Genomic DNA, 23,328 nt, shown 5'->3' with positions numbered 1-23,328 from the left:
CCTCCCCAGCGTCTCTGAGACCCGGATGTCAGGAAGTGCTGCACGTGTTCATCCTGCCCTATGGTCTCCCAGGGCCAACTCTGTTCTGGGATCCAGGTTCCCCTCAATCCTCGCTCAGTGCTCTCACCTTGACTCCAAGCAAGACCTGGATTCTCTCCTGTGCCCGCCTGAGACCCCCGAGGAGTGTTCTTTTTAAAGCTCATTGTTTGTTTTAATCCAATGGAAAAAAAAAAAAGATAAAAACTGAAGAATAAGATCTATAAAGAAAAAGCACAAATATTAAGAGTGGCAAATGGAAAAGGGCAGTCAGGGGATGAACTGAAAGCCAAGTTCAACTTTCAGATTGTCCTGGCAAAACTGTCATTAAAGTGAAGGATTAAGGCCCACCTGAGCACAATATCTTAAACTCAGTAAGTCTTAATGAAAAATCTACTCGTATATGTCCTTACAGTGCTTTCAAATACAGTTTTCTGTTTATATGACTACAGATACACACATGTGAAAAATACAGAAAAGTACAAAGAAGAATATACAATTAAAAACCGAATCCACCACCTATTACTAATGCCTTCTGTTTTTAAGGAGAAGGGCTACTATTTTCATTATTGCAACAAAAATTTCAAACTTTTTGAACTATAACAGTCAAATAAAATTAATAACCCAACATCTAACTATAGAACTATGGAAACTCTAATCTAGAAAAGTCATGACATGACCAAGACCACCCAGATTCTCATATGTCCAATCAGGATAAGAAATTAGTATTCTCTAACTTATAGCCTAGTTCTTAAAGGGCAAAATCTTTCAGGCAGTAATCCCTAGCAAGAACCAAAATTTGTCCTCAGCCCTGGAAGAGCTGTGATTTACAAAATACCAGCTTCTTTGTAAGATGAGACCTTGATGCCGAAAAGAATTAGCGTTCCTTAGGTTTTGTAGCTCTCTAATTAAAGAGGAGTTTTAGACTTACCCCCCAGAGGTTTTAATATTGTTACTTTAATTTATAGCTGTTCTTTAATTTTAATAGTCAAATGAAAGTTTTAATTATAGTCAAGCAGGTCTTCATATGGAAAGATGGCACTGCTGACTCACCTTCCAGAGACCACGTGTTTTCAGTTATTTTCTGGGGGTGAAGGTAACCACACTGAATATTTTACCCATCCTGGTTCAAACAGCATACATTTGTCCAAGATCTCTCTAGACAAAGCTAGGACCGAGACCACATCTACAGAAATACCCAGAATTAAGCTGCCATGTCAAATCAAGAGCCTTGATTTTAGCTGCTTTATACACCAAGCAGCCTGTCATAAGCTGTTACAAACAGAACACTTCATTATGTTAACAGATGGTCTGTGTACTAACAAGATATGAGGAGTACTGAAATGTTAAAAACAAATCTAGGGCTTCCCTGGTGGCGCAGTGGTTAAGAATCTGCCTGCCAAGGCAGGGGACAAGGGTTCGAGCCCAGGACGATCCCACATGCCACGCAGAAACTAAGCCCGTGCGCCACAACTACTGAGCCTGTGCTTTAGAGCCCACGAACCACAACTACTGAGCCCACGTGCCGCATCTACCGAAGCCCCGCGCTCTAGAGCCCGTGCTCAGCAACGAGAAGCCACCGCAATGAGAGAAGCCCGCGCACCGCAATGAAGAGTAGCCCCCACTCGCCGCAACTAGAGAAAGCCCGCGCGCAGCAACGAAGACCCAACACAGCCAAAAATAATAAATTAAAATAAATAAATATTTTAAAAATCTAAAAAAAAAAAACTAGGTCGAATACTTGGTAGCCAATTAAAAGATGTTATCTTTTGTTGTTTTTGTTCACTTTCTTTCAATAAACTTTATATTGTTTGTCACAACTAAGAAACTAACAAGGCTACGTTACTGTTAACTAAAGCAAGACTTCATTCCAATTTCACCTGTTTTTCCATTCAATGTCCTCTTTCTGTTTGAGAATTCAATCCAGGATTCCACATTGCGTTTAATCATCAAGTCTTCTTAGTCTCCTCTGGGCTGACAGTTTCTGCATCTTTCCATATTTTTTCATGAACTTGACAATTTCCAGTAGTGTCCGCCAGGAATTTTATACAATGTCCCTTCATTTGGGTTTGCGTGATGTTTTTCTCATTAGACTGAGGTTATGTTATGCATTTTGGGAAAGTGCCAAAGTTCCCTTCTCTTCATAACATGTCAGCAGGTACCTGATATCTACATGACATCACTGAGGATGTTACCCTCCATCACTTGGTTAAGGTGCTGTCTGCCAGGTTTCTCCACTATAATATTGCTGTTTTTCCCTTCCCTGTCCATACTCTATTCTTTGGAAGGAGTCACTAAATCTAGCCCAGTGTGGGTGGGAGCTGGGGAGGGATTAATCTTGCCCTCTTGCAATTCAGTTTTTTTTTTTTTTTTGCGGTACGTGGGCCTCTCACTGTTGTGGCCCCTCCCGTTGCGGAGCACAGGCTCCGGACGCGCAGGCCCAGCGGCCATGGCTCACGGGCCCAGCCGCTCCGCGGCATGTGGGATCCTCCCAGACGGGGGCACGAACCCGCGTCCCCTGCATCGGCAGGCGGACTCTTAACCACTGCGCCACCAGGGAAGCCCAATCTTGCCCTCTTGGATGGAGAGTATCTAGATACATCACTTGGAATTATTCTGTAAGGAAGATGTGTCTCTTCTCCCCTACGATGTTATTATCTCTTCATGCCCAAAGCATGGTGACCAGGCAAATTTTCATTCAGAGAAAACTTCTTTTGAAACTCAACAGTTCATTAGAGAGCCATTATGATGAAAATCAATTATTGCCAGACACTGAATGCTCTGTTTTTAGGAAAATTTCACCTCGCCATCTAGGAGAAATGAGACATTTCACTGTCTAATTAACAGTGAACTTGAGGTGGAATAAGAAACAAAAGAGTAGGGAAAAAAGGAGTGAAGAGGGTGGAAAGGAGAAGAAAAAGGGTCAGGCCAGCTGAAGTGCCCACCCACTGGTATAATGAGTTATTCCCTGCCACGTATGCCCACTCAGCGGGAGGGAATTCCTCCCAGGTCACTAGCTGTTCAGGTCAACTTACCTAGAGACAGGTTTTTGCCTGGTTATTAGTCCACTAATCAACAGCCATTACGCCTTATGCATTTGATGCAAATGTATGCATCTCTGACTTGTAACAAAAACGGTTTTACTTGGGTGTCAGTCTACCCAGTCTACCACTATGGATAAACTCTATCTGAAATGATTAAGTGGTTTAAATAATTATAATCAACTACGCGTATTATCATGGATGCACAAGTTTAGCTTTGTTCACCAAGCCCTTTCATTGACTGGGAAAATGTTTTCTGATATATGACAGGTCAACATCTTGGTTCTCTTGTCTAGATTCCTTTTATTTCCTCTTTCTCATTTTGTTGTTTTTGCTGTTCTCCCTTTCTTATGTATTTTTCCAGGGGATTTTACAGATTTCTTAATAGATTTTTCACCAGAGCTTTACTATCCTGGGGAACCTCTCTGCAAATCCTGTTTTCTTTTACCCCTTTGTACCCCCATGGAAGACATGGGTTACTTGCCTTTAGAACTCTGCTGACTTTTGGCACCTGCAGAGTTACACACACACACCCAGCCTCCACCCCCCTCCCCCGTGTGGGAAGTGGTTCTAGACTTCCCTTTTAAACTAGCAGGTGCCGTGGTCAGAGGAAATCCTGTCATCTGGTGAGGGAAAGACTAGTGACTTGGCTGCATCCCACCTGGTGAACCATCTGGCTGAAAAGGCAACAAATCAGTCTCTGGGAGGATGCCTGGTTTTGTCCCCTTAAAGCATCCCTACGTGGCCCACGTTATAGGATCCAAGGAGCCACAACACCCAACGTTTATGGTCAGCAGTGTGATAATTATGAAGACTTTGATTCTATTAGATCAGAATACATCTCCATCCTCCCAACATGGAAAGTGGCAAAGAAGTTGATTGACTATTCACAGTCAGGGCCAAGTAAGTAGCGAGAGAAACAAACAAGGAGACAGAGCAAGGCAGAGGATGCAGAGATAAGCTGCTGCCAGTGGATGATGCTCGCAATTGAAAACAATGTTTTAATTAATGAACAAGTTGTGGATCTAGATGCCAAAGTACAGGAAGTGCAGACCACATGATGAGCTGCACCATTCAGTAAACAAATCCAGACTGTGAGAAACTTTACAAGTCAAATACCCCAGGTACTTCAACAAAAAGAAACTGTAAGGAAAGGGAAGCACCAGAGGGGGGATCTGCAGATGAAAAGACACAAGTTTTAAAAAATGACTCAGACTCAATTTGCGTTAAGTTAGACTATAGCACCTAGGGGTGCACACCCAAATGATAAAACCATAAGAAAATGAAAGCAAATTATTAGTATAAATGTACAGAAGGGGTTCATTTGGGGGTGCTGAGACTGGAATGGAGCCCAGGTAGGCTCCTGGGGTAGGTGGCCAAGTTCTATTTCTTGACCTGAGTGTCCATTAGAAGAGTTGGATGTTTGCCTCATAATAACACATTAAACTCTATGTTTGTGGGGTTTTGTAGTTTCCTTTTTTCAATTTTACAATAAAAGGTTAAAATGTCTCTAGTTACCAGTAATTATAACTTGGGAGGTTGCACATTTAAAAATCCCTATCTCTGCCTTCTCTTGAATAATTGGAAGACTTGGCAACACTGGATCCGTGTTTCCTTATGGTTAAGTGGCTTGAGCTAAGAAGGGGCTGCTTCCTCTCTCGACAGAGCTTGACCTCTCCAGTTATTTATGTGACCTGTGCTGGGCACCTGTAAACACATGAATCTGTGACCCCTGCGGTGGGGAAAACTAGCTCTTTCCTACACCTTTCACTGGCAAGATTCCTATACGTTGTACATAAATTCAATAGAAAACGATTCAACTCACATTTCTCAAGCACGTACTCCACAGAGCTCCACGCCAGGATCTCTTCTGTCCCTCTCCAGCCCAGGAGCCTCCAATCTGGGGGAGGGAAATCGAGATTTAGGTAATTACCCTACTCCAGAGAGGGGTAGACTCTAAGTCTTCATAGAAAGTACCAGCAGAATGCAGTGGGGATTGCAGGAAGACAGAATCAAGGTGAGCGAGGATCTAGGGAGACTTCTTGGAGGATGTGAAAGGACTTGGGCCTTGGAAGGTAACTGAGATGAGGCTGGGGCATGGAGGGAAGAAAGAGTCTGATGGAAGGGAAAGTCTGAACCCAAGGACACGGCTGGAGGTTGTAGAGCAATGTTTGGATTAGATTCCCAGTGCTGGTGAGTGATGGATGTGACTGGTGAGTCACAAGATACAGCTGACTTGTCAAGTTACTTGAATGATAATGATGCCATTGACCAAGTGGGGAGGACAAGTTCTGTAGACAGGATGACTTTAAGCGATGATCACGTGGAGATGTCTAGCCAGATGGAGCCCGAGAGAGAGTCAGATGGAATCCAAAGGAATCCTAGAGTCATCAGGTTAAAGAAACTTACTAGGTAAAGCCATGGGGAAAGGAAGAGCATAGACAAGGAAGAATGCAGACGAGGAAGAGTGTAAGCTCAAGGTTGGCTCATTGCACAAACCAATATTTAAGGGATAGTAGAAGAAGTACAGCCAGAGAAAAAAATGAGTGAAGAGAAGCAGGAGAATTTAGGACCAGGGGAGACACTGGAATGACCATCCAAATAGTGACAGGTGGATGAGAGATGAAATTTTCCAGGATGAGGGAGGACAGACCTTGTCTACTTGGCCATTTAGATTAAAAAAAAAGGGAAAGGCTATTTGGACATCCATGAGAAGTAGCCATTTATTTTTCCTAACTAAGCAATGTCATTTATTCTCATGCCGATTTTCTTTAAATTTAAAAATAACTGTGTTGACAGGTTTGTTGCATCTTTACATTTCCTAAGTTGATATTTTTGATTAATTTCAATGAAGCATCTTCAACATTCTATGTCAATAGAGGTGTAAAGTCCTCAAGAAGAGTTGAGAAGAGATGACCAGTAGCCATCATTTTCTTTTTTTTTAATTGAAGTATAGTTGATTTACAATGTTGTATATGCCATCATTTTATATTTCCACCATAAAGATGGTACCTGTAACATAATCAACCTCGAGAGCATAGATTGTAGTAAAATGTAGTAAAATAATTAGGCAGTGATGAGTTATGAGTATCTATGACCTTTACTTTTAATATAATTTATTTTGTTGTACGTTTATATCATTTAATTTTTAATAGTGGCTGTGTTTAGCAAGCAGCTCTCAAGTTTCTAAAAAAATTTTAACATCTGGAATGGCTCACAAAAAACTGGTAACTAGCTACCTCGGGAACATGGGCTGGAGGTTCGGAGAACTTTTTCATTCACTCTATTCTATACTGTGTGATTTATTTTAAATAAACAGATGTGTATTACTGTATAATAATTTTTAAAGTTTAAGAATACCATATTAAATACCAGTTGTGTAACGAGAGGAGAGTTAAAAATATATATTTGCTTTCACGTATACGTTGGAGGCTAAGCAAGAAACTAGAAAAGAGAGCAAGGGAAATCTGTTGAAAGGGAATATACTTCTCATATTGTTTTAATATTTGAACCAGATAAATGTGTTCTCTGTTCAAACAATTTTAATAATTAAAAATACTTTTAGCAGTGGGGGAGGGATGGATTGGGAGTTTGGGATTAGCAGATGCAAACTATTACATAGAGAATGGATAAACAACAAGGACGAACTGTATAGCACAGAGAACTGTATTCAATATCCTGTGATAAACCATAATGGAAAAGAATAAGAAACAGAATGTATACATATGCATAACTGACTTACTTTGCTGTACAGTAGAAATTAACACAACATTGTAAATCAACTATACTTCAATGAAATAAATTTTAAAAATAAAAACTACAAATAAAAATACTTTTAAAAGGTCAACCTCGGGCTTCCCTGGTGGCACAGTGGTTAAGAGTCCGCCTGCCGCTGCAGGGGATGTGGGTTCATGCCCCGGTCCGGGAAGATCCCGCATGCCGCGGACCGGCTGGGCCCGTGAGCCATGGCCGCTGAGCCTGCGCGTCCGGAGCCTGTGCTCCGCAACGCGAGAGGCCACAACAGTGAGAGGCCCACGTACTGGAAAAAAAAAAAAAAAAAAAGTCAACTTCTATCCCCCATGTCCCCCAAATGGGAGAAAATTTGTACTGTTTATGATTACATACTGGAGACTCTGCCTCTCCTGAGGACATGCTCCCACTGAAAGCAGAAACTTTTTCCTGGTTTCCATGACAAATATGTGGCCAGGGCATCTTGAAAATGAACCTGGGAGTGACTCACTGTCCAGATAGGCAGCTGCATCAACACCGGCCTCACGACTCAGATAGGTAGGGTGCCACAGCTATAAGCAAACAGCAGTATTCAGGTGAAGACATTTTTTCCAGGTAGAAAGTGGAAGAGGGCCAGACATTCTTGAAGCTCTATCCATCCATTATTCCTCTCATACTAGTGTTGGAAATGAGTGTTTGACTAATCAACAGGTGATGTTTGTTCAAGGACTGCTGAAAGGCAGGCACCTGACCGAATTCAAAGCCCAAATTCTGAAGCCACTTCCTGGTTCTCAAAGAGCAGAAACTTCTTCCCGCGGCGCAGAAGCAGAAGTGCTGAAGGCCGCGCCCAATGATTCCAGCGGTGCACAGTTTTCCTTTATCACGCCAACGTCTGTTGTCCATCAGGAGCCCGAAAAGCATCTGCCTCTCCCGTCCTTCTACAAGCCCTTGCTGGAGCCACTAATGACGAGCAATTTCTCTTCCAATCATGGGAACTCCATGAGATGTGCGGTTGATCAAAATTAATGTTAAAGATCTAGTTTGAATTGAATGGGAATGCGATTTACAAATATGCCTCTGTATTCTTTTGAAAAAGCACAGCCGTGACACGTGAGAATGTTGATTGCAAACAAGCCCTAAGATGACTCTTAAAGATGAAATGACAGCACAGGCCTCCATCAGCCGTATCTTTTTTTTTTAAGATTATTTTACTTTTTAAAATTTATTTATTTTTGGCCACTCCTGCGGCATGTGGGATCTTAGTTCCCCGACCAGGGATTAAATCCACATCCTCTGCATTGGAATCGCGGAGTCCCAGTCACTGGACCGCCAGGGAAGTCCAGCCATATCTTTTTTTCTTTTTTTTTTTTTAATTTTTATTTTAAGGAGTTCCCTGATGGTGTAGTGGTTAGGATTCGGTGCTTTCACTGCAGAGGCCCGGGTTCAATCCCTGGTCGGGGAACTGAGATTCCACAAGCCGTGCGGTGCAACCCCCAAAGAATTTTCTAAAATACCATATTGGAGTATAGTTGATTTACATGCATCAGCCGTATGTTGACAGGGCCTTTGAAAAGATTCCCTATAACATGACATCTCTACAATGTTGAGTCTCGTCAAGCAGAACAAGCCCACAGGCCTACATAAATGAGTTGCTTTTATTTTCCATATTGTTGGCATATAAGTTTCTAAATGGCATTCATTGGTTTAGACGTCTAAGGTGGAACACATAAAAATCATGTTCACGTTAGAAGGAATGACAGAGTAAGAGATTTGCCTTTTTGCTGACATCATAGATAGCACGGGTTCGGACAAGCATCACCCATAAATGCTGAAACCACGTGGTAAAAGTTTGATGAGATACAGGAGACCTGAGTCTCAAAGTATCTCCCCACAGGTTATTAATGACAAAGGGAAAACGCTAGTTTCCCAGCAGAGAAAGCTGGTGGCAACTCTGGGAACAAGCGGTCCCTCGTCACCATCAGCGATGGCACAACTGGACGTCACGTGCCTCTCCTGTGAAACACCGAGGACACGACATCCCTCACCGGGCGCTCCTACCAAAATGATCGGATTCTACCCGTGAAAAAACAGGAGGCAAACCCAACTGAGAGAAAGTTGACAAACCAGCTGGTCTGTATTCTTCCGAAATGTGAGAGACAAAGAACAGCTGAAGGATGGTTTCAGATTAAAGAGGCACAAGAACTAAATGCCTCTCGTGAGCCTGCACTGGATCCCGGTGAGGAGGAAAAAAAAGGCTGGCAAAGACATTAACGGAGCAACTGGCAAAATTCAAATCTGGGCTTCAGCTTCGATGATAATAGCAGTACACTGGATGGTCCATTTCCTGAATTCAGTCTTGGTACTGTGGTTCTGTAGGAGAACGTCCTTATTATAAAAGCCACCACGTATTGAACACCTTTAACGTACGAGGTGCACGTATTTCTTTCAGCCCTCAGGAGAAGCCCACACGTTGGGACCATTCCCCTTCCCCACTTTGCAGAGGAGAAAAGAGAAGCTCAGAGCAGTTATGAAGCATATGCAAGGCTGCACAGCTAATAGGGAGCTGACCAGGAACAAGAGACAAGTCCAGTGGTGATGGCATGGAAGACTGTATCTTGTGTCTATTAGCACCTGGGAGGCTGGACAAAGGAATGGAAAACAGAGGCTCTTGGAGGAGTGTCAGAACTGGGGTGTACAGGGCGACTTGGGAAGGGCCTGGGGAGGTGAGAATTTTAAATCAATGCCAAGTGATTGACGAGTAGTGGGGGCTAGACTGAGAAAAGGCAGGAAACGAGGCCATGAGGAGGCAGGAGGCTGGGGGATGGATGTCTTGATAAATGTGCCTCTGACTCACACTGAGAAAACATCTTACATCACAGGCTGGTTAAACACACATACACACTCTCACATAAATAACTGAAACAAAGTTTGATTAAACAGTAACCTACCTTTACCATGCAGGACAGCCTGGTCCTTCCCGTTCTGTTGCTCTTTAGTGATTTGTTTTGGCTTGTTCATTTTTTTTGCTTTGCTTTGTTTTCCATGCTGGCAAGAATCAACTAAACTGATTTCCTGAAACTGGAAGGGGACAGGGTGGCTGTGGTTTGAAAACCAGGCTCTAGGGTGTGGCCCAAGCTTGAGGGGGCGCTGGATTGGGGGAGTCAAGGTTAGAATGGCAGTCAGCTCTCTAGTTTGGAGACCACCCTTTCGCCTTTCTTTCCTCAGCTAAGCCTAAGCCCCTCACAGCTCTGTTTGCCTGGTCCTGTGATCCAAAGCCTTAACCACGCCTGCACCCTAATGAAGCCCTAATTGGAAACACCTGTAGTACCAAGCATGGCAGCAAGGCCCCAAGTCACAACTGGCCTTGGTCAAGCCAAATACCTGAGAAATTCTAAACATACATAGACATCAACATACATAGGCGTCAGCTTCCAGGAGAAGAGGAAAGAAAATACATCATAGCTGTTTCAAGGGGATACGGTCAAAAGCGTTGCCTTCCTTGGGGCAGGCAGTCCTTAATGTCTGGGTTAGCGTCAATTGACCTCACCTCTTTCCGATCTGAATAATTAATTCTTTGCTACTTGGGTTGAGGACCTAAACAGATGGACTTTTTCGTATCCATCTCTCCTGACGGGAAACTTCATAACCTATTTCAGAAAAGCAGGCCTGAGTAGATGAAGGTTCAAAACATTAGTTGCCAATATGTTTGTTCTTGGTACATATATGTATTCACGCATCTCTGTGATAACATGGGGCTTTTAAAGAGAAAGTCAGTGGAATCTTTGAGGAATACTTTAGGCATATCTGTTTGGCTTCAAGAATTTATGTTTGGATATAAGAACTCACGGTGCTTTTGTCTTCCTAGCTGAAGTTAAACAATAATTTTTGAAATGATAACGTCAGGGTTACATATTACAATCCTTTCTTCAAATAACCCAGTTTATATTCTTTTTTTTTTTTTTTTATATTCTTTTTACTTTGTTGTTTTCTTTTTAATTTTCATGACTGGCCTCTCCAATTACTTCTACTACTATATTTACTTATTTTCCCAGATGGTATTTTGCATTTGCCTGGTGGACATTTCCAATTACTGTACCAGAACAATTGTTTTATCCTATGACCACCTGTGTTCCTCACCTCTGTCATCATAGTAAACATACAACCAATCCCAAACCTTTGATGTTCCTTCCATTCCATTCCCCTTGGTCCCCACTCACTCACAGCTCCTAGAAGTTTCTTCTTAGGACTCCTTATATCATGGAGTAAGTTTCTGATAAATATGAAAAAACTGCAATTATCTTCTCTCCTCCCACAAACCCACTTCTTCAGTAAAATGTCTCTGCCCACAGAGCTGATCACCAGTTTACCACTTCAACCATTGTGGTGTAACTAGATCTATGGGTCATGATTCCTAGTGGGTTAGATGGTGGCCCCCCAAGAGCTCTAAGCCCGTCAAATCCCTGGAACTTGTGAATATTGACTTACTTGGAAAAGGAGTTTTTGCATATTTAAGGATCTTGTGATGAAACCATCCTGGATTGCCTGAGTGGGCCCTAAATCCAATGGCAAGTGTCCTTAGAAGAGAAAAGAAGAGGAAAAGACACGGAGAAACTCATACATGATTGAAGACTAGCTTTTTTTTTTTTTTTTTTTTTTGCGGTACGCGGGCCTCTCACTGTTGTGGCCTCTCCCGTTGCGGAGCACAGGCTCTGGACGCGCAGGCTCAGCGGCCATGGCTCACGGGCCCAGCCGCTCCGCGGCATGTGGGATCTTCCCGGACCGGGACACGAACCCGTGTCCCCTGCATCGGCAGGCGGACTCTCAACCACTGCGCCACCAGGGAAGCCCTGAAGACTAGCTTTTAAAGTACAAACTCTAGGATAAGGCACTGCAAACCTCAGAGATCCCACAAAAAAAAAAAAAAAAAAAAGTCATTTTAACCATTTCAAATATATTAACCCTCTGTCCACACCAGTATAAAAATTGGAAGCAAATCAACATGAAAAGTGTTTCCAATATGGAGGTGTGACAGCCTGTCTTGTTGAAATGTAGACCAATGAAACTCTGATTTATTACCTTCTCATACTCAGTTAATGTCACATGGATAATCTGCTTTGTCGATGACAAGTATGGGTAGCCACTTCTTTGCCCTACCCTCCAGGTAGCTTCATTCCGAACAGGAAGAATCTACAAACTGTCGTAAGTGCGCTAAGGGATTTTACTTCTGATAGCTCCTAGTTGCCAAAGAGCAGTCAATAAACTCCTTAGCCAAGCAGGAGGGCCCTTTACAATCTGCTTGCTGTGGATGTCCCAGCCCAAAGTATTACCTGGCAAACATGGAGCTCGGTGAATTTTTTGGGTAAACGAACCGATCTATGGCTCATGCTGTATGTGGCTGTTCGCTCACACGGGTCTGCCTCTCCCATCAGGCCCGGCTCTGATTCCAATTCCTATCCCCAGCAGCTAGGAAAGAGCGGGTACACAGGAGATGCTCAATACATGTTTGCTGAATAAATAATGATTTTTTTCCACCCTCCATGCAAGCCATGACATTTGGTTGAAATAAATGGATGTCAGTAGATATATATAATATTATGTATATATAAATAGTATATATATTTAATTTTACGAAATATTTTTGTTTCTAGATTGGGAAAACACTATCACAAGGTCTCTGTGTAGCCAAAGGGTATCCAAAGGGTATCAGCCACTTACAGAGCTCAGTATGGTAATGAGGAAAGGCATAATTTCCTGTGGCTTGACAATAATGGGACAGGAATAGCTCCAACTGCTTTGAATAGATCATGAACGTAACCTGTCCCTCTCTGTTGAGGCTCAAAGCTCTGGAGTCCTACTAAACAGAAGTGACCCAGCCGTCCGTCAGCCAGGTGCTAGGCTTACAGATATCCTCACGTGGTCGCCATTTTGCTACATTCTCTGCGGATTTCAAAATTTGAATGACTGTTTTTGCCTCTGACAATCTTAGTCAAATTGGAGAAGGAAGGTTGACAGAGGAAGGGTAAGGATTTAGCAATAAGAAATGTTTCTCTGGACAGACATAAGAAACAAACTATGGTTACCAAAGGAGAAAGCTGGGGGGAAGGGAGGGGATAAATTAGGAGTCTGGGATGAACAGATGCACACTACTATATATAAAATAGATAACCAACAAGAACCTACTGTATAGCACAGGGAATTCTACTCAATATTTTGTAATAATCTATAAGGGAAAAGAATCTGAAAAAGAATAGATATATATGTATATATAACTGAATCGCTTTGCTGTACACCTGAAACCAACACAACATTGTAAATCAACCATACTTCAATAAAATAAAGTTCAAAAAAAAAAGAGAAGTGTTTCTCTGGAAATCCAGCATCTCAATGATAAAATCCTAGAAAAAGATAGATTTTAAAATAATACCCAGGCAGTCCATTCCTAAGTCTTGGGCATTCCTCATAAAGGACTGTCAAAAGATAAGAGGCAGGAGTTATTATGCCCAATCTTTCTATGCTGATAAAATTTTTGATTGTGATGCAAAGAATCAGGTGGTTTCCATCAAATGTCACTCACCGTTGAGTTTTCGAAGAGATTTGAATGGAATCATTATAGAGACATTTGGAAAAAAGTCCACACCAAAGCAGAGCAGAGATCTTCGCACTCATTTGAAAATACAAAGCCCTTAGGTTTGACATTCACCCTAAAAATGGAAAAGAATAACTTCTTAGCATTTTCCACTCAAGTTTAGATGAAAAGGGCATCTTAAGCCAAGGGAAGACACGCAAGGGCAGGGACTACACTTTTTTTTTTTTTTCGGTACTTGGGCCTCTCACCGCTGCGGCCTCTCCCGCTGCGGAGCACAGGCTCCGGACGCACAGGCCCAGCGGCCACGGCTCAGACCCAGCCGCTCCGCGGCATGTGGGATCTTCCCGGACCGGGGCACGAACCCGTGTCCCCTGCATCGGCAGGTGGACTCTCAACCACTGCGCCACCAGGGAAGCCCAGGGACTACATTTTATTTACGACTCTCTCTGTGGCAAATAAAATACCTGGCATGTACTGGGCAGGCAATAAACACCCGTGGAGTGAACGAATGACCCAGTGCTCTGGCTTATTAATATGTAGTTGACTGTAAGCGTTGATTCAAAATCAACACATCAAGGATGGTGGCAAATTAGCATTCAAAGCTCTTTAAATATATCTGTAAAAGAATTCTTAAATTTCACAAATGGAGGTTCCATATTACCTGTGAATTTCCTTTTACTATATTTAGGTGGATATTAGCAATAAGTATGGAGAAGAATGTCCCTGTATAGTCTCCTTGATTAAAATATATATATATATATTAAATATATATATTTTAAAAATTGTGCTATCATGATATTCACATACTCAAAAGTATGTTCAAAAACATGTTAAATGAGGTCCCCATCAATTAAGAGGGGAAGAGAGTCTGTTGAAGCTCTAGTATTGGTCCACTACTATGCAAGGCATACTATTGGATGTAGAAGAAAAAATACACAAATGTGGGGCTTCCCTGGTGGCGCAGTGGTTGAGAGTCCGCCTGCCGATGCAGGGGACACGGGTTCGTGCCCCGGTCCGGGAAGATCCCACATGCCACAGAGTGGCTAGGCTCGTGAGCCATGGTAAATATAGGTCTTAGAAACGTATCTTCTTCTTAGCTTATTTCATGGCACATCTGTGTCTTAAATTTCTAATTTAGGCCCTTCTCCTTACGTGCAAATAAAATATAGTTGAACTTCAAATTGATGTTTCATTCTCTTAGATTGGTGTGTAAGCCACTCTCAAAAAGTGTGAAGCGCTTTCAATGCTATGAAAAACAATGTTTTCAGTTTGCATTATTGAACTAAAAAAAGGCTCAAGATTTTTCTTTTTCTTTTTTTGGCCATAATGTTGTTTCTAAAACGTGCTGCTCTTTCTAGTAAGCACAAAATTGGCCCCATATGTTTAGAAAGAATAGAAAATTATTTCATTTTGTGTCTTGAGGTGTTAAGATGCTTCTTTAGGGAAATAAAGAGATCTTCCCGGTATATTTCAAGGAGATATTATCTAACTCACAGGACTGTGGGAGGGGATGCAATGATTATCAGGGGTGGAAGAGACCCTGCACCGGGGAGGGTTTGTTAAGACTTCGTATGCCTCCCCCCAGCTCCCCCATATACACAATCCTCAGAGATACAGCCGCAAAGCTATGCTGCTCTCCTGGAAGAATAAAGTAGCTTGAAAATTCCATCCATCGGAAGACTGAAAAGTGTGGCTGTGATGGTTGAGGAATTTGTGAGGTTTAGAAATGAAAAGACTGTCCCAAACAAGCCTCTTTTACTTCCTCTCTTTTTGCTTTATTCTTCCTGCTCAATTCAAAGTTTGCTTAAGTCCCAGCCCAGACCGGACTGTATGACCTTCGGCTTGAACATAAGCTCCCTTGGCCTGTTTCCTCCTGGGGGTTTGCGGGGGGAGAGAGTCGAAGATGCGGTGGCTAGGGTCTCCTGCAATTGGAAGGATCCCTCATTCTAACGGTGACCCTCAGGTCCCCTTCGTGCTTGTGAAAAACATTGTCCACTCGAAACTCCTCAATAGCAGAGGTATAAATCCCCATACTGATTCATAAATACTCCAGCCATCTGGGAAGACCCTCTCTTGGGAAGAAAAAAGAACTCTCTTCCCCCATCAAAAAAAAAAAAAAGCAGCCTCTCCTCCCCACTCCCACCCTGCATCCGTGTCCAGGTGCAGCAGTGAGGTGTATACAACGTGATACATGCAGAAGCTTGTCAATTTCCCCATACCACACACCAAGCGCCAATCCTTACCAGATTTTTCATTTTCTTTCTTTTTTTTGGGGGGGGCTACGTTTGAGCTTTGTCCTCCCAGGAGAAAGGTCTTCTCTCCCATCACTTGATTTCATGATTCACCCCTTTCCCCTTAACGCTCACTTTTATTTAAAAACTGAGGAACAGTCGAGTTGTGTGCATTCCTTACAATCTGATTTCATCTCTGCATTGTTTGAAAAATGCACAGAGCAAACAGCTACGTGGGCTTGGTTTATCTGTGTGCCATGGACATTTTCATTTTGCCCACACCCTTCCTTACAGGCAGGAGGAGAAAGTGCAGGGCTGGAGGGCCAGGCTCCACCTTGAGAAGGCTCCCAGACCTCTGTGTGCTCACTGCTCTTTTCTCGATGAATCCAGCAGGCAGAGGCCTCTCAGGTTTGGCAGTTGCCTGCGCACATCCCCTTTCCTTGCAATGCAGAGTCTTCTAGGTGATGGTCTGGTTGATTGTCTAAACCACAGATAAATGGTTTCCTGTGCATTTCTCAAAATAAGTGTGGAGCCAAGGAGATGAAATCAACCGGCTTAATAATCATCAGCAATTTGCCCTCCACCCTCTCCTTAAAATTGGATATTTTTGCAAGTCAGTTGTGGGGGCGGGGGGCGTGACGGCAGACGAGTTTAACATTTGCATTGTAAATCTTAGCTAGCTTTGCTGAGCTATTAGATCAACTGTCACTAAATGCTTTTTCCACTTAGTAAAATTAACTTACTCTTGAAAAATTTGCACCCTTCCTTATATGAGGGAAGAATCCATTAAAGACATTTGTTAAGACATCACTTTTCCTTTAAAAACTTGGTACTCTTATTTCCCTCTTTCTGCACATTAAACGCCCCCCAAAACAAGGGCTTGGCTTTTACCCACCACTGAAAATAGGCATTTCAAATGATTGAGAAGTTATCAAGGACTCAACGAAGGTAAGGCCTGACTGTAGGTGAGCCAATTAAATCCTATCAGATTTAAACAGCACAAATTCCATTCTTGTCCGGCTGGTGTCCTTTAAATCCGAAGACAGTTTTCAGTATCCAAGTTGAGAATTAAGTCATATTCATTAACCGTTAAGTGCACTTATAAAAGCCATCTTAAATATTGAATTTGAACCAGCCGTTAGACAAAGAGGAAGCACATATCTTCAATCCTTTTATAAAGTAGCTGTTAAAAATGTCATTTTCTCCTTATCTGACAGGACTGATAATTGTCTAAATAACTCAAGTTTGACACCTGAAAGTGTGCTGTGACTTACCACCACCTTCATTTTCTTGATCAGATACAATAAATTCAGTGTCGGCTTAACAAATAACAGACCCTTCAACAGTTAAGCACTGCAAACAAAGTTCGCGTTCAACGCTAGATACTAGGAATTCAATGACCCTAAGAAAATGATCTAATTACCTAGTGTAGACGAGCTATTTCACATACCTGGATGAAACCCATTTCTGTGTCGTTTTGCCCAAATGACCAGGTGTTTGTCATCTATCGCTCCCCAGGGCACCCACTTGACCCTTTTGCAAAGGTTTCATCTGAATGAGCCGCTCCTTTCAGAGACCATACCGTCACACCAGCCAGGTTTTAAAACTTTTTATTTGCATATTAAAAAAATTGTGCATTCCAATAATTAAAATCATTTGAACAACAACAAAAAAAAATGGCACTGATTAAACTGCATTTTACAGCCCGCAGGACACCCTGGACCAGCTTGCTCTTTACTCTAGATTTCACTGTCGTCCCACCCAGCCTCCTTCACCAACATGCAAGTTCTTTTCCTTCCCTGCCAGCCAGACAGGCGGATGGGAAGCAGGCGCGGCCTTCGTTGTCAGTAGTTCTCCATTCTTTGATGTGAAAAAGGGCAGCACAGTCATTTAAACTTGATCCAACCTCTTTGCATCTTACAAAGTTAAACAGCTAAAAGAAGTAAAATAAGAAGGCAATGCTCGTGGAATGTACAGTGCATATTGGCGGTGCACGCCTCATTACGACTCGCCTGCTTGCTTCTCCTGTTCAATCGCTGCGACCGGAAAAGAAAAAGACAAAAAAAAAAGATGGAGGGGGCTGGAGATGCGAATTCAGTATAGCCGAGCATAGGATTTCAGTACTTTCGTTTAAAGACATCTCTCCTCATCAGACAAATTTCTACAAGCACAAATAGGCACTCCACCATGAAATATTTATGTGATATACATTTGAACAGAGAAAAGGATAAAAGCATTTGCATATTAATACGGTATATTAAACGCTCAATGATTAGATTATTAAAGCCCCGCGTTTGTTGGCTGCGAGGCAATTTTCAATTAACCTTTCCATGCCGCGTGAATCACAAAACTGTCAGCTCCTCCCCCGCACTTCGTGCACCCACCCCAATTCTCCCAGCCCCTCCCATCCTCTCCGACCCACCCCGCCACTCCCGCTCGGCCTTTTCTAAAGAAGGGGGGTGGGAGGGAGGCTTACTTTCTTGTGAAGGCAGTGGATTTTTCTCTTTCGTTTCTGTTTTCTTCAGTTTCGACTTATCGAATTTCTCAATCTCAGCCATATCGGGTTTGTCAGACATGGCTGCAGAGGAAGCTGCAGGTACAAAGCCAAGAGCGAGATTGAGGGCGGGCCACCTACCCTCGTCTCTCCCGACTCAGAAACGCGCCTCTGCCCTCCTGTCTCCTGCCGGAAAACCCACTTTGCCACCTTCCGCTTTCATTCAGGGCTAAAGATCATCCTCTTTCTACAGGAGAAAGAGAGAGCCCCCCCTCCCCGCCTTTAGTATTTCAAAACGCGGAGGGTTAAATTGGGAAGATCGCCCACACAAGGAGGCCGAATCTTTCAAAACAGTGAAATTAACCACTGTGGGTTTGTTACTTGCAGTGTTTCAACATTAGAGAAAAGTGAAACCATTTCAAGCTTAAGGGGAATAAAATCGACTTAGAGTTCTTAAAATGAAGCCAAGGCTGCACAAAATGTTTCCGTTTTCTATACGTGGCCTCTTCCCCAAAGATGCGAGCCGTCCTGCTTTCTTCTCTGCTCACAAAGGCGGCAGCTGCTGCCGGGCGCCACCGACCACCGCCCTACCCGCTTCCTTCCTTTCGCTCAACAATGGAGCCAGCCGCACACAAAGCTGTCCCCACACCCTCTAGATCAACGCTGATCTGCATTTAGGAGCGACTCCGCAGCTCTGCACACATCCCCCTGCAAGAAGGGCGTTTTAAACATTTCATAATACAGCCCAGCCGTCTTAAACCTAAACAGATACAGCCCACGAAGCCATCGGAGGCGAGAGAAAAAATGTGACTGTGAAGCTCCGGGCCTTGGTGGGTGTGAGCCGGAACAAAGGATCTTTCTGTTCCTGATTCATCATCGCCTAAGAAGCGATGCAGAATGCTTTTCTTTGGGCAGGGGGGAGGAAAGAAAAAAAAATGTTCCCTTCGAAGCTGCCATAGCAAAACGCGAAATTTTTAAATATTTAAAAAACAAAAAATCACCGAGTTCCCGACCCCGTTACCCAGCATCTGGAAGGGTCCAGCACCCCCAAGCTCCCCAGGGGCCGCCTTTCTCAGGAGGACCACTCTTGCTCGGCTTCACGGATGCGGGCGCGGGGCGGGAAGGGGAGCAAAGGGCAGGAGGCAGGGGCCCCCGGGCTCACCGGAGCGAGTTACGAGCGAACGAGGTCCGACCTGCGCAGTGGTCGCCGCCGAGTGCCGGGCAGGGCCCGGCGGGCGCCGCTATATGCGCGTTCCTATGTAAATGAGGTGACGTCACCGCCGGCGCGCTTAACTCCTTCGCGCCGCGTCTCCGGAACGGCGTCCGGGGCCTGCCTGGCGTTGGGGGCCCACACCCTGTGTCCACCCACGCACCTAACCGCAGCGAGGGCGGAAAAATAAAACGCGCAAAGCCCACCCTGCAACACTTCCTTCATAGTACATTCCCCCAGCCCCTTATGTCTGTTCTGTCATCATGGATTTTTGCAGCAGCCGCGCAAACCTGTTCTTGGGGACCGGAGCGTGATAACTAAGGGCCTGGGTGGTACCTAGGGGGGACTGGCATTCCTTTACTACGAAGCTGCCTTTGTCCGTTGCAGACATCCCCAAGCCAGGGTGCGGTGTCCCTCGCCCCAGGGCCTCGCCCACTGCAGCGGTGCGATTCCCGTGATTTCAGCTTTCAGGCCAGTGGAAGCCCTACGCCCCACCCCGGCCTTCTTTGTCTTCTCGCTGGCATTCTCCTAGACTTGGGTGGGAAGTAAAGCACCCTTAAGTGATTAAAAAAAAAAAGTTTTCTCACTGTAACATGCATATTTTTTAAAATGCTGTAAGTTTGGTTAGCACCCAAATCAAATAACCGGAATATTTGCGGGTTGGCGGTGAATTTACCGGGAGTTTATAGAGTACATCGCCTGCCTCTTAGGAAAATAAGTCAAGTTCAAGCTCTGCTATTGACTTGCTGCCGGACAAGGAAGAAGTTCTTTTACTTTCCTGTTCCTGATTTTCCTAAATTACAAAAGTGATTGCCAAGGAGGCCCAGGTGGAAGGCCAGAGACTGCACTCCCATTATCTCTAAAACCTGAAGATTCAATTTAAAAATCGAACTCCGTATTTTGAAAGGCGTCTTTCGAGCAGGATTCCATTTTGAAGTGCGTTTCTGAGTTACATCCGGAAATATGGGAGCTCTAGGTAGAGAGCAGTTTTCAAAATGGCACCTGACTCTGAATACTAGGGACCCCTCCCCTTGGGCTGAAATCAGTTACAAATACCATGGGGGGAGGAGAGGGGAGCTGCACATGGCCTGTGAAGGGAAAAAGGGCCAGGTTGTGAGAGTTTTCACATAAAGCAGTATGCACAAAACTCCTTCCCCCTCCCTGCGTCCTCAGAAAATGTTTCCAGAAACCCCTTGCTAATCTTGTTTATGGCCGAGGCTTTTGTCTCACTGGGGGTTGGAGTCAATTGTTATATAGACCCATGAAAGCCACTGCAGGAGCACCTCCGACTTCCCCATTTCTGCGTCCACTAGACTTCCTTCTTCCTGGGGAAGGAGGGGTACAGGGTGGGCAGGGGCAGGTGACCGTCTGGTTCCCCAGTTCACACTCTGCTGGGTTGCTGTCATTCTGCTCCCGAATGAGGGCACTGGACTTTTTCATGCAGGCACAGTATGTCATCTCTCTGGTTACACGTTCCCCTGACCCTCCCCTAGTTGACTGGCCCAAGAGTCCACTTCATCGTGGAAACTCAGGAAGGAGCGTGCAGGGTGGATTTTTGGCCCTTTGCAGCCGTCAGGTGCTTCGTGCCGACACCATTTCTGTTGGGTTCTGGGAGTCCATTTCCCCTCACCCAGCTGCTGTCAAGAATCACTTCTCTCCTCCCCGAGTGTCCGGATGACACAGGTACGACACTAAGGCTCCCTGCTTCTCCCCAAGGCCTTCTCCTCAGGCCTTGCAGCGCAATGTCTCCGAAGGCAGTGGCGGAGTAGAAATTTGTAAACCCTGGACCATTTTTCTAGTTAGGCAACAAGCAGCCTTCCTTCTGCCTGTCTCTTTAGAAATGGATAGAGAGGAAGGGAAAGAGAAGGAAGCAACTCCCTGAAAGGAAGAGTGGCTGCCATGTTAGGCTTGACTTGTGGACTTTCCGGGGGTTCTAGGAAGAATGGAACGGGCAGCGGGAGGCAGATGGCAGCAAATGCGAACTCAAGGAATATTCCCGAGAGTTGTGTGACCCTGGCCTGTGAATTAATTTTTCTGTGTATTTTCTCATCTGTGAAATGGGATCATTCAGTACGTAACCTTCCACGGTTGCTGGGAGGCTGAAATGCTTCAGACAGTGTGTGACAGTGTTGTTACTGTTTTGCTTTGTATTATTATTTAGGATGGAGGGTTGAGGAAAAAATCCTCAGTGTTTGGAATTAATTGCACATTTTAGATGTTTTTCTATTAGTTCTTTCTCTTTTAAAGTACCAGTTTACTGAGATTTTCATGAGATCTTTTGCTAATTTTTCAGCCAATAAAATTTCAGTCAGGCATTGTAATAGCGGCTTTATGTTTGTTTTCGCCTTTCATGACCAGGGCCTTTCCATGAGGAGAGGTTTACAGATACGGAAACTGAGGCTTAGAGATCCAGCATTGGGATAACTCAGCGAGTAGCCACTCTGTACTATTGACGCTGAGAAAATTCTTCACCTCCGGGGCGGCCCTGGGTCTGCACCTGAGGCTCACCAGGAAGAGTGGGAGGCAGGCTGCCTTGTGTCTCACAATGCCTGGTACATAGTAGTTGCTCAGTTAGCAGTGAAGGATGGCATGGAACTGACTGGCTTCAGTGAGGAAGGTCCTTGCACCTGGCTCAGCCCCACTCTGCACCTGTGACTCTAGCCACCTTGCTTTCTTCTCTTCAGTCCTTCCAGTATTGATGCTTCAGACGTCAGAGATAATTCCTGCCTCCTGGAAGCTACTGTCTACAATGGGTTAGCACGTGCTGGGTCACCAGTTCTCAATCCCAAGAAAAGACAGAGGCTTGGAGGGACAAAAGAACGGCGGCGTGTGCCCGGGGCTCAGGACTCTCCAGCGAAAGCTGACTAGACAGCCCACCTGAGCCAGGCCCTGTCTTCCTCTCCTCGGGAGCCCACAGACCCCGTGAAAACGGTGCCAAGAGAGCCTGCGCTGGAAGGTGGCCACGTCGAAGCCTGGGCCCAGTGGAACCAGGAAGCGGTGTCAGGGCACACTGTGTTTTATGTTGCTTTCCAGGGCGGGCCGGGGACAGATTTGTAGCTATTTCCAAAGCTGGGGAAACAGCCCTTGAAATCTGAGTTCAGGAAAATTCATCCTATTATTTTTAACCTATTACATTTTACGCAAGGCACTGGCCAGAGAAGAGGAGGGGCAACGGGGACTAAGCAAGGCTCCCAACTCTTTGCTTTCTCAGGCCCAGGTCCCTTTGTCCACTTTTCAGGGCCTCCTTCCATCTGCCCCCACCTGCCTCAAGCCACTTTCCCGTGACCCTGCAAGCTCCATCTGTTCATCTAAATCTCCTTAAAGACCCAGCCCGAGTCCAGCCTTGATGACAGGGAGGTGATATTTAGTGGCCTAGCTGTATGTCAGACCCTCTGTTGAAGCCCTTTGTGTACAACATCTGATTCAGTTCTCACCCTGTGTAGTGGCTGCAAATATCCCCATTTTACTGCTGAAGAAACTGAGGCTCAGAGAATTGAAGCAACTTGCTCAACATCTATCTACCAAGTCTACGTGCTCTCACGGAGGCCCGTCTCTACTAGGATTCCCAGCTCGGCGGGGGTCCACGTTGTATTCCATGCAATGGAACAGAAGGCTCCCTCAGCTAGGGGGCTAAAGAGGAGGGGGCAGTACCAGGAGAGCAGGGAGGGTCAAAGGACAATCTCGAAAATGTCGGACCCTGGGCTGCTCAACTTTCCTGTCCACTTTGTTGATCTGATGGAATCTTAGAGCCAAGGGGAACTTACAGGGGATCTCATTCAACCCGGTTCCCTTCTGTGGCTTGAATTCACCTCTACGACATCCCCTCAAGTGGTTCCTCAGCCCCCTCACAGCAATGGCAACAAAAAGAAGGCAGAGAACCTTTGAGTACATGCAGGGGGCGAGGAGTAGCTTCCTTTAGCCTGGGGCTTGCATTGAGTGAGAGAAACTGACAGAGGAAATAATGTGGAGAGGCAGGCAGGGGCCAGATAACAATAACAACA

At 44.6% G+C, this 23,328-nt stretch overlaps 2 protein-coding genes and 1 long non-coding RNA gene across 7 annotated transcripts in view; all 3 read right to left on the bottom strand.

The window, feature by feature from the left end:
- LOC113614792 (uncharacterized) overlaps window positions 1-12,280 on the bottom strand; it is a 118,349-nt gene extending 106,069 nt beyond the window's left edge. For all 5 annotated transcript variants that reach the window (XR_003430728.1, XR_003430729.1, XR_003430725.1 and 2 more), the window contains exons 1-4: window positions 12,134-12,280; window positions 11,292-11,380; window positions 9,755-11,076; window positions 4,903-4,977 (exon numbers count right to left, since the gene is read on the bottom strand). This is a non-coding gene — a long non-coding RNA (uncharacterized LOC113614792). The remainder of the gene's footprint in view (window positions 1-4,902; window positions 4,978-9,754; window positions 11,077-11,291; window positions 11,381-12,133) is intronic.
- Window positions 12,281-17,217: 4,937 nt separating this feature from the next.
- Window positions 17,218-19,377, bottom strand: TMSB4X (thymosin beta 4 X-linked). The gene is made up of 3 exons (XM_027096589.1): window positions 19,280-19,377; window positions 18,100-18,213; window positions 17,218-17,659 (listed from the first exon to the last, which is right to left on the bottom strand). Exons 2-3 carry the CDS (start codon window positions 18,197-18,199, stop codon window positions 17,625-17,627), a joined length of 135 nt encoding a protein of 44 aa, XP_026952390.1. The 5' UTR covers window positions 18,200-18,213; window positions 19,280-19,377; the 3' UTR covers window positions 17,218-17,624.
- The window catches only part of TLR7 (toll like receptor 7), a 101,280-nt gene continuing 96,095 nt past the window's right edge, over window positions 18,144-23,328 (bottom strand). Inside the window, exons 7-8 of the mRNA XM_027096578.1 lie at window positions 19,163-19,372; window positions 18,144-18,213 (exon numbers count right to left, since the gene is read on the bottom strand). The gene's annotated coding sequence lies outside the window, so the exon portion shown is untranslated. The remainder of the gene's footprint in view (window positions 18,214-19,162; window positions 19,373-23,328) is intronic.

This window comes from Aethalodelphis obliquidens, unplaced genomic scaffold, assembly GCF_003676395.1.
Source record: "Aethalodelphis obliquidens isolate GAN/ISIS:26980383/991018 unplaced genomic scaffold, ASM367639v1 scaffold104, whole genome shotgun sequence".
NCBI lineage: Eukaryota > Metazoa > Chordata > Mammalia > Artiodactyla > Delphinidae > Aethalodelphis > Aethalodelphis obliquidens.
This window is presented reverse-complemented; position numbering and strand designations above follow the sequence as displayed.

Coding starts and splice junctions, on each gene's coding strand:
- TMSB4X (XM_027096589.1), bottom strand. CDS start 18,199: ATGTCTGACAAACCCGATATGGCTGAGATTGAGAAATTCGATAAGTCG. Junction 17,660..18,099: donor TCCACTGCCTTCACAAGAAA/GTAAGCCTCCCT, acceptor TTCCGGTCGCAG/CGATTGAACAGGAGAAGCAA.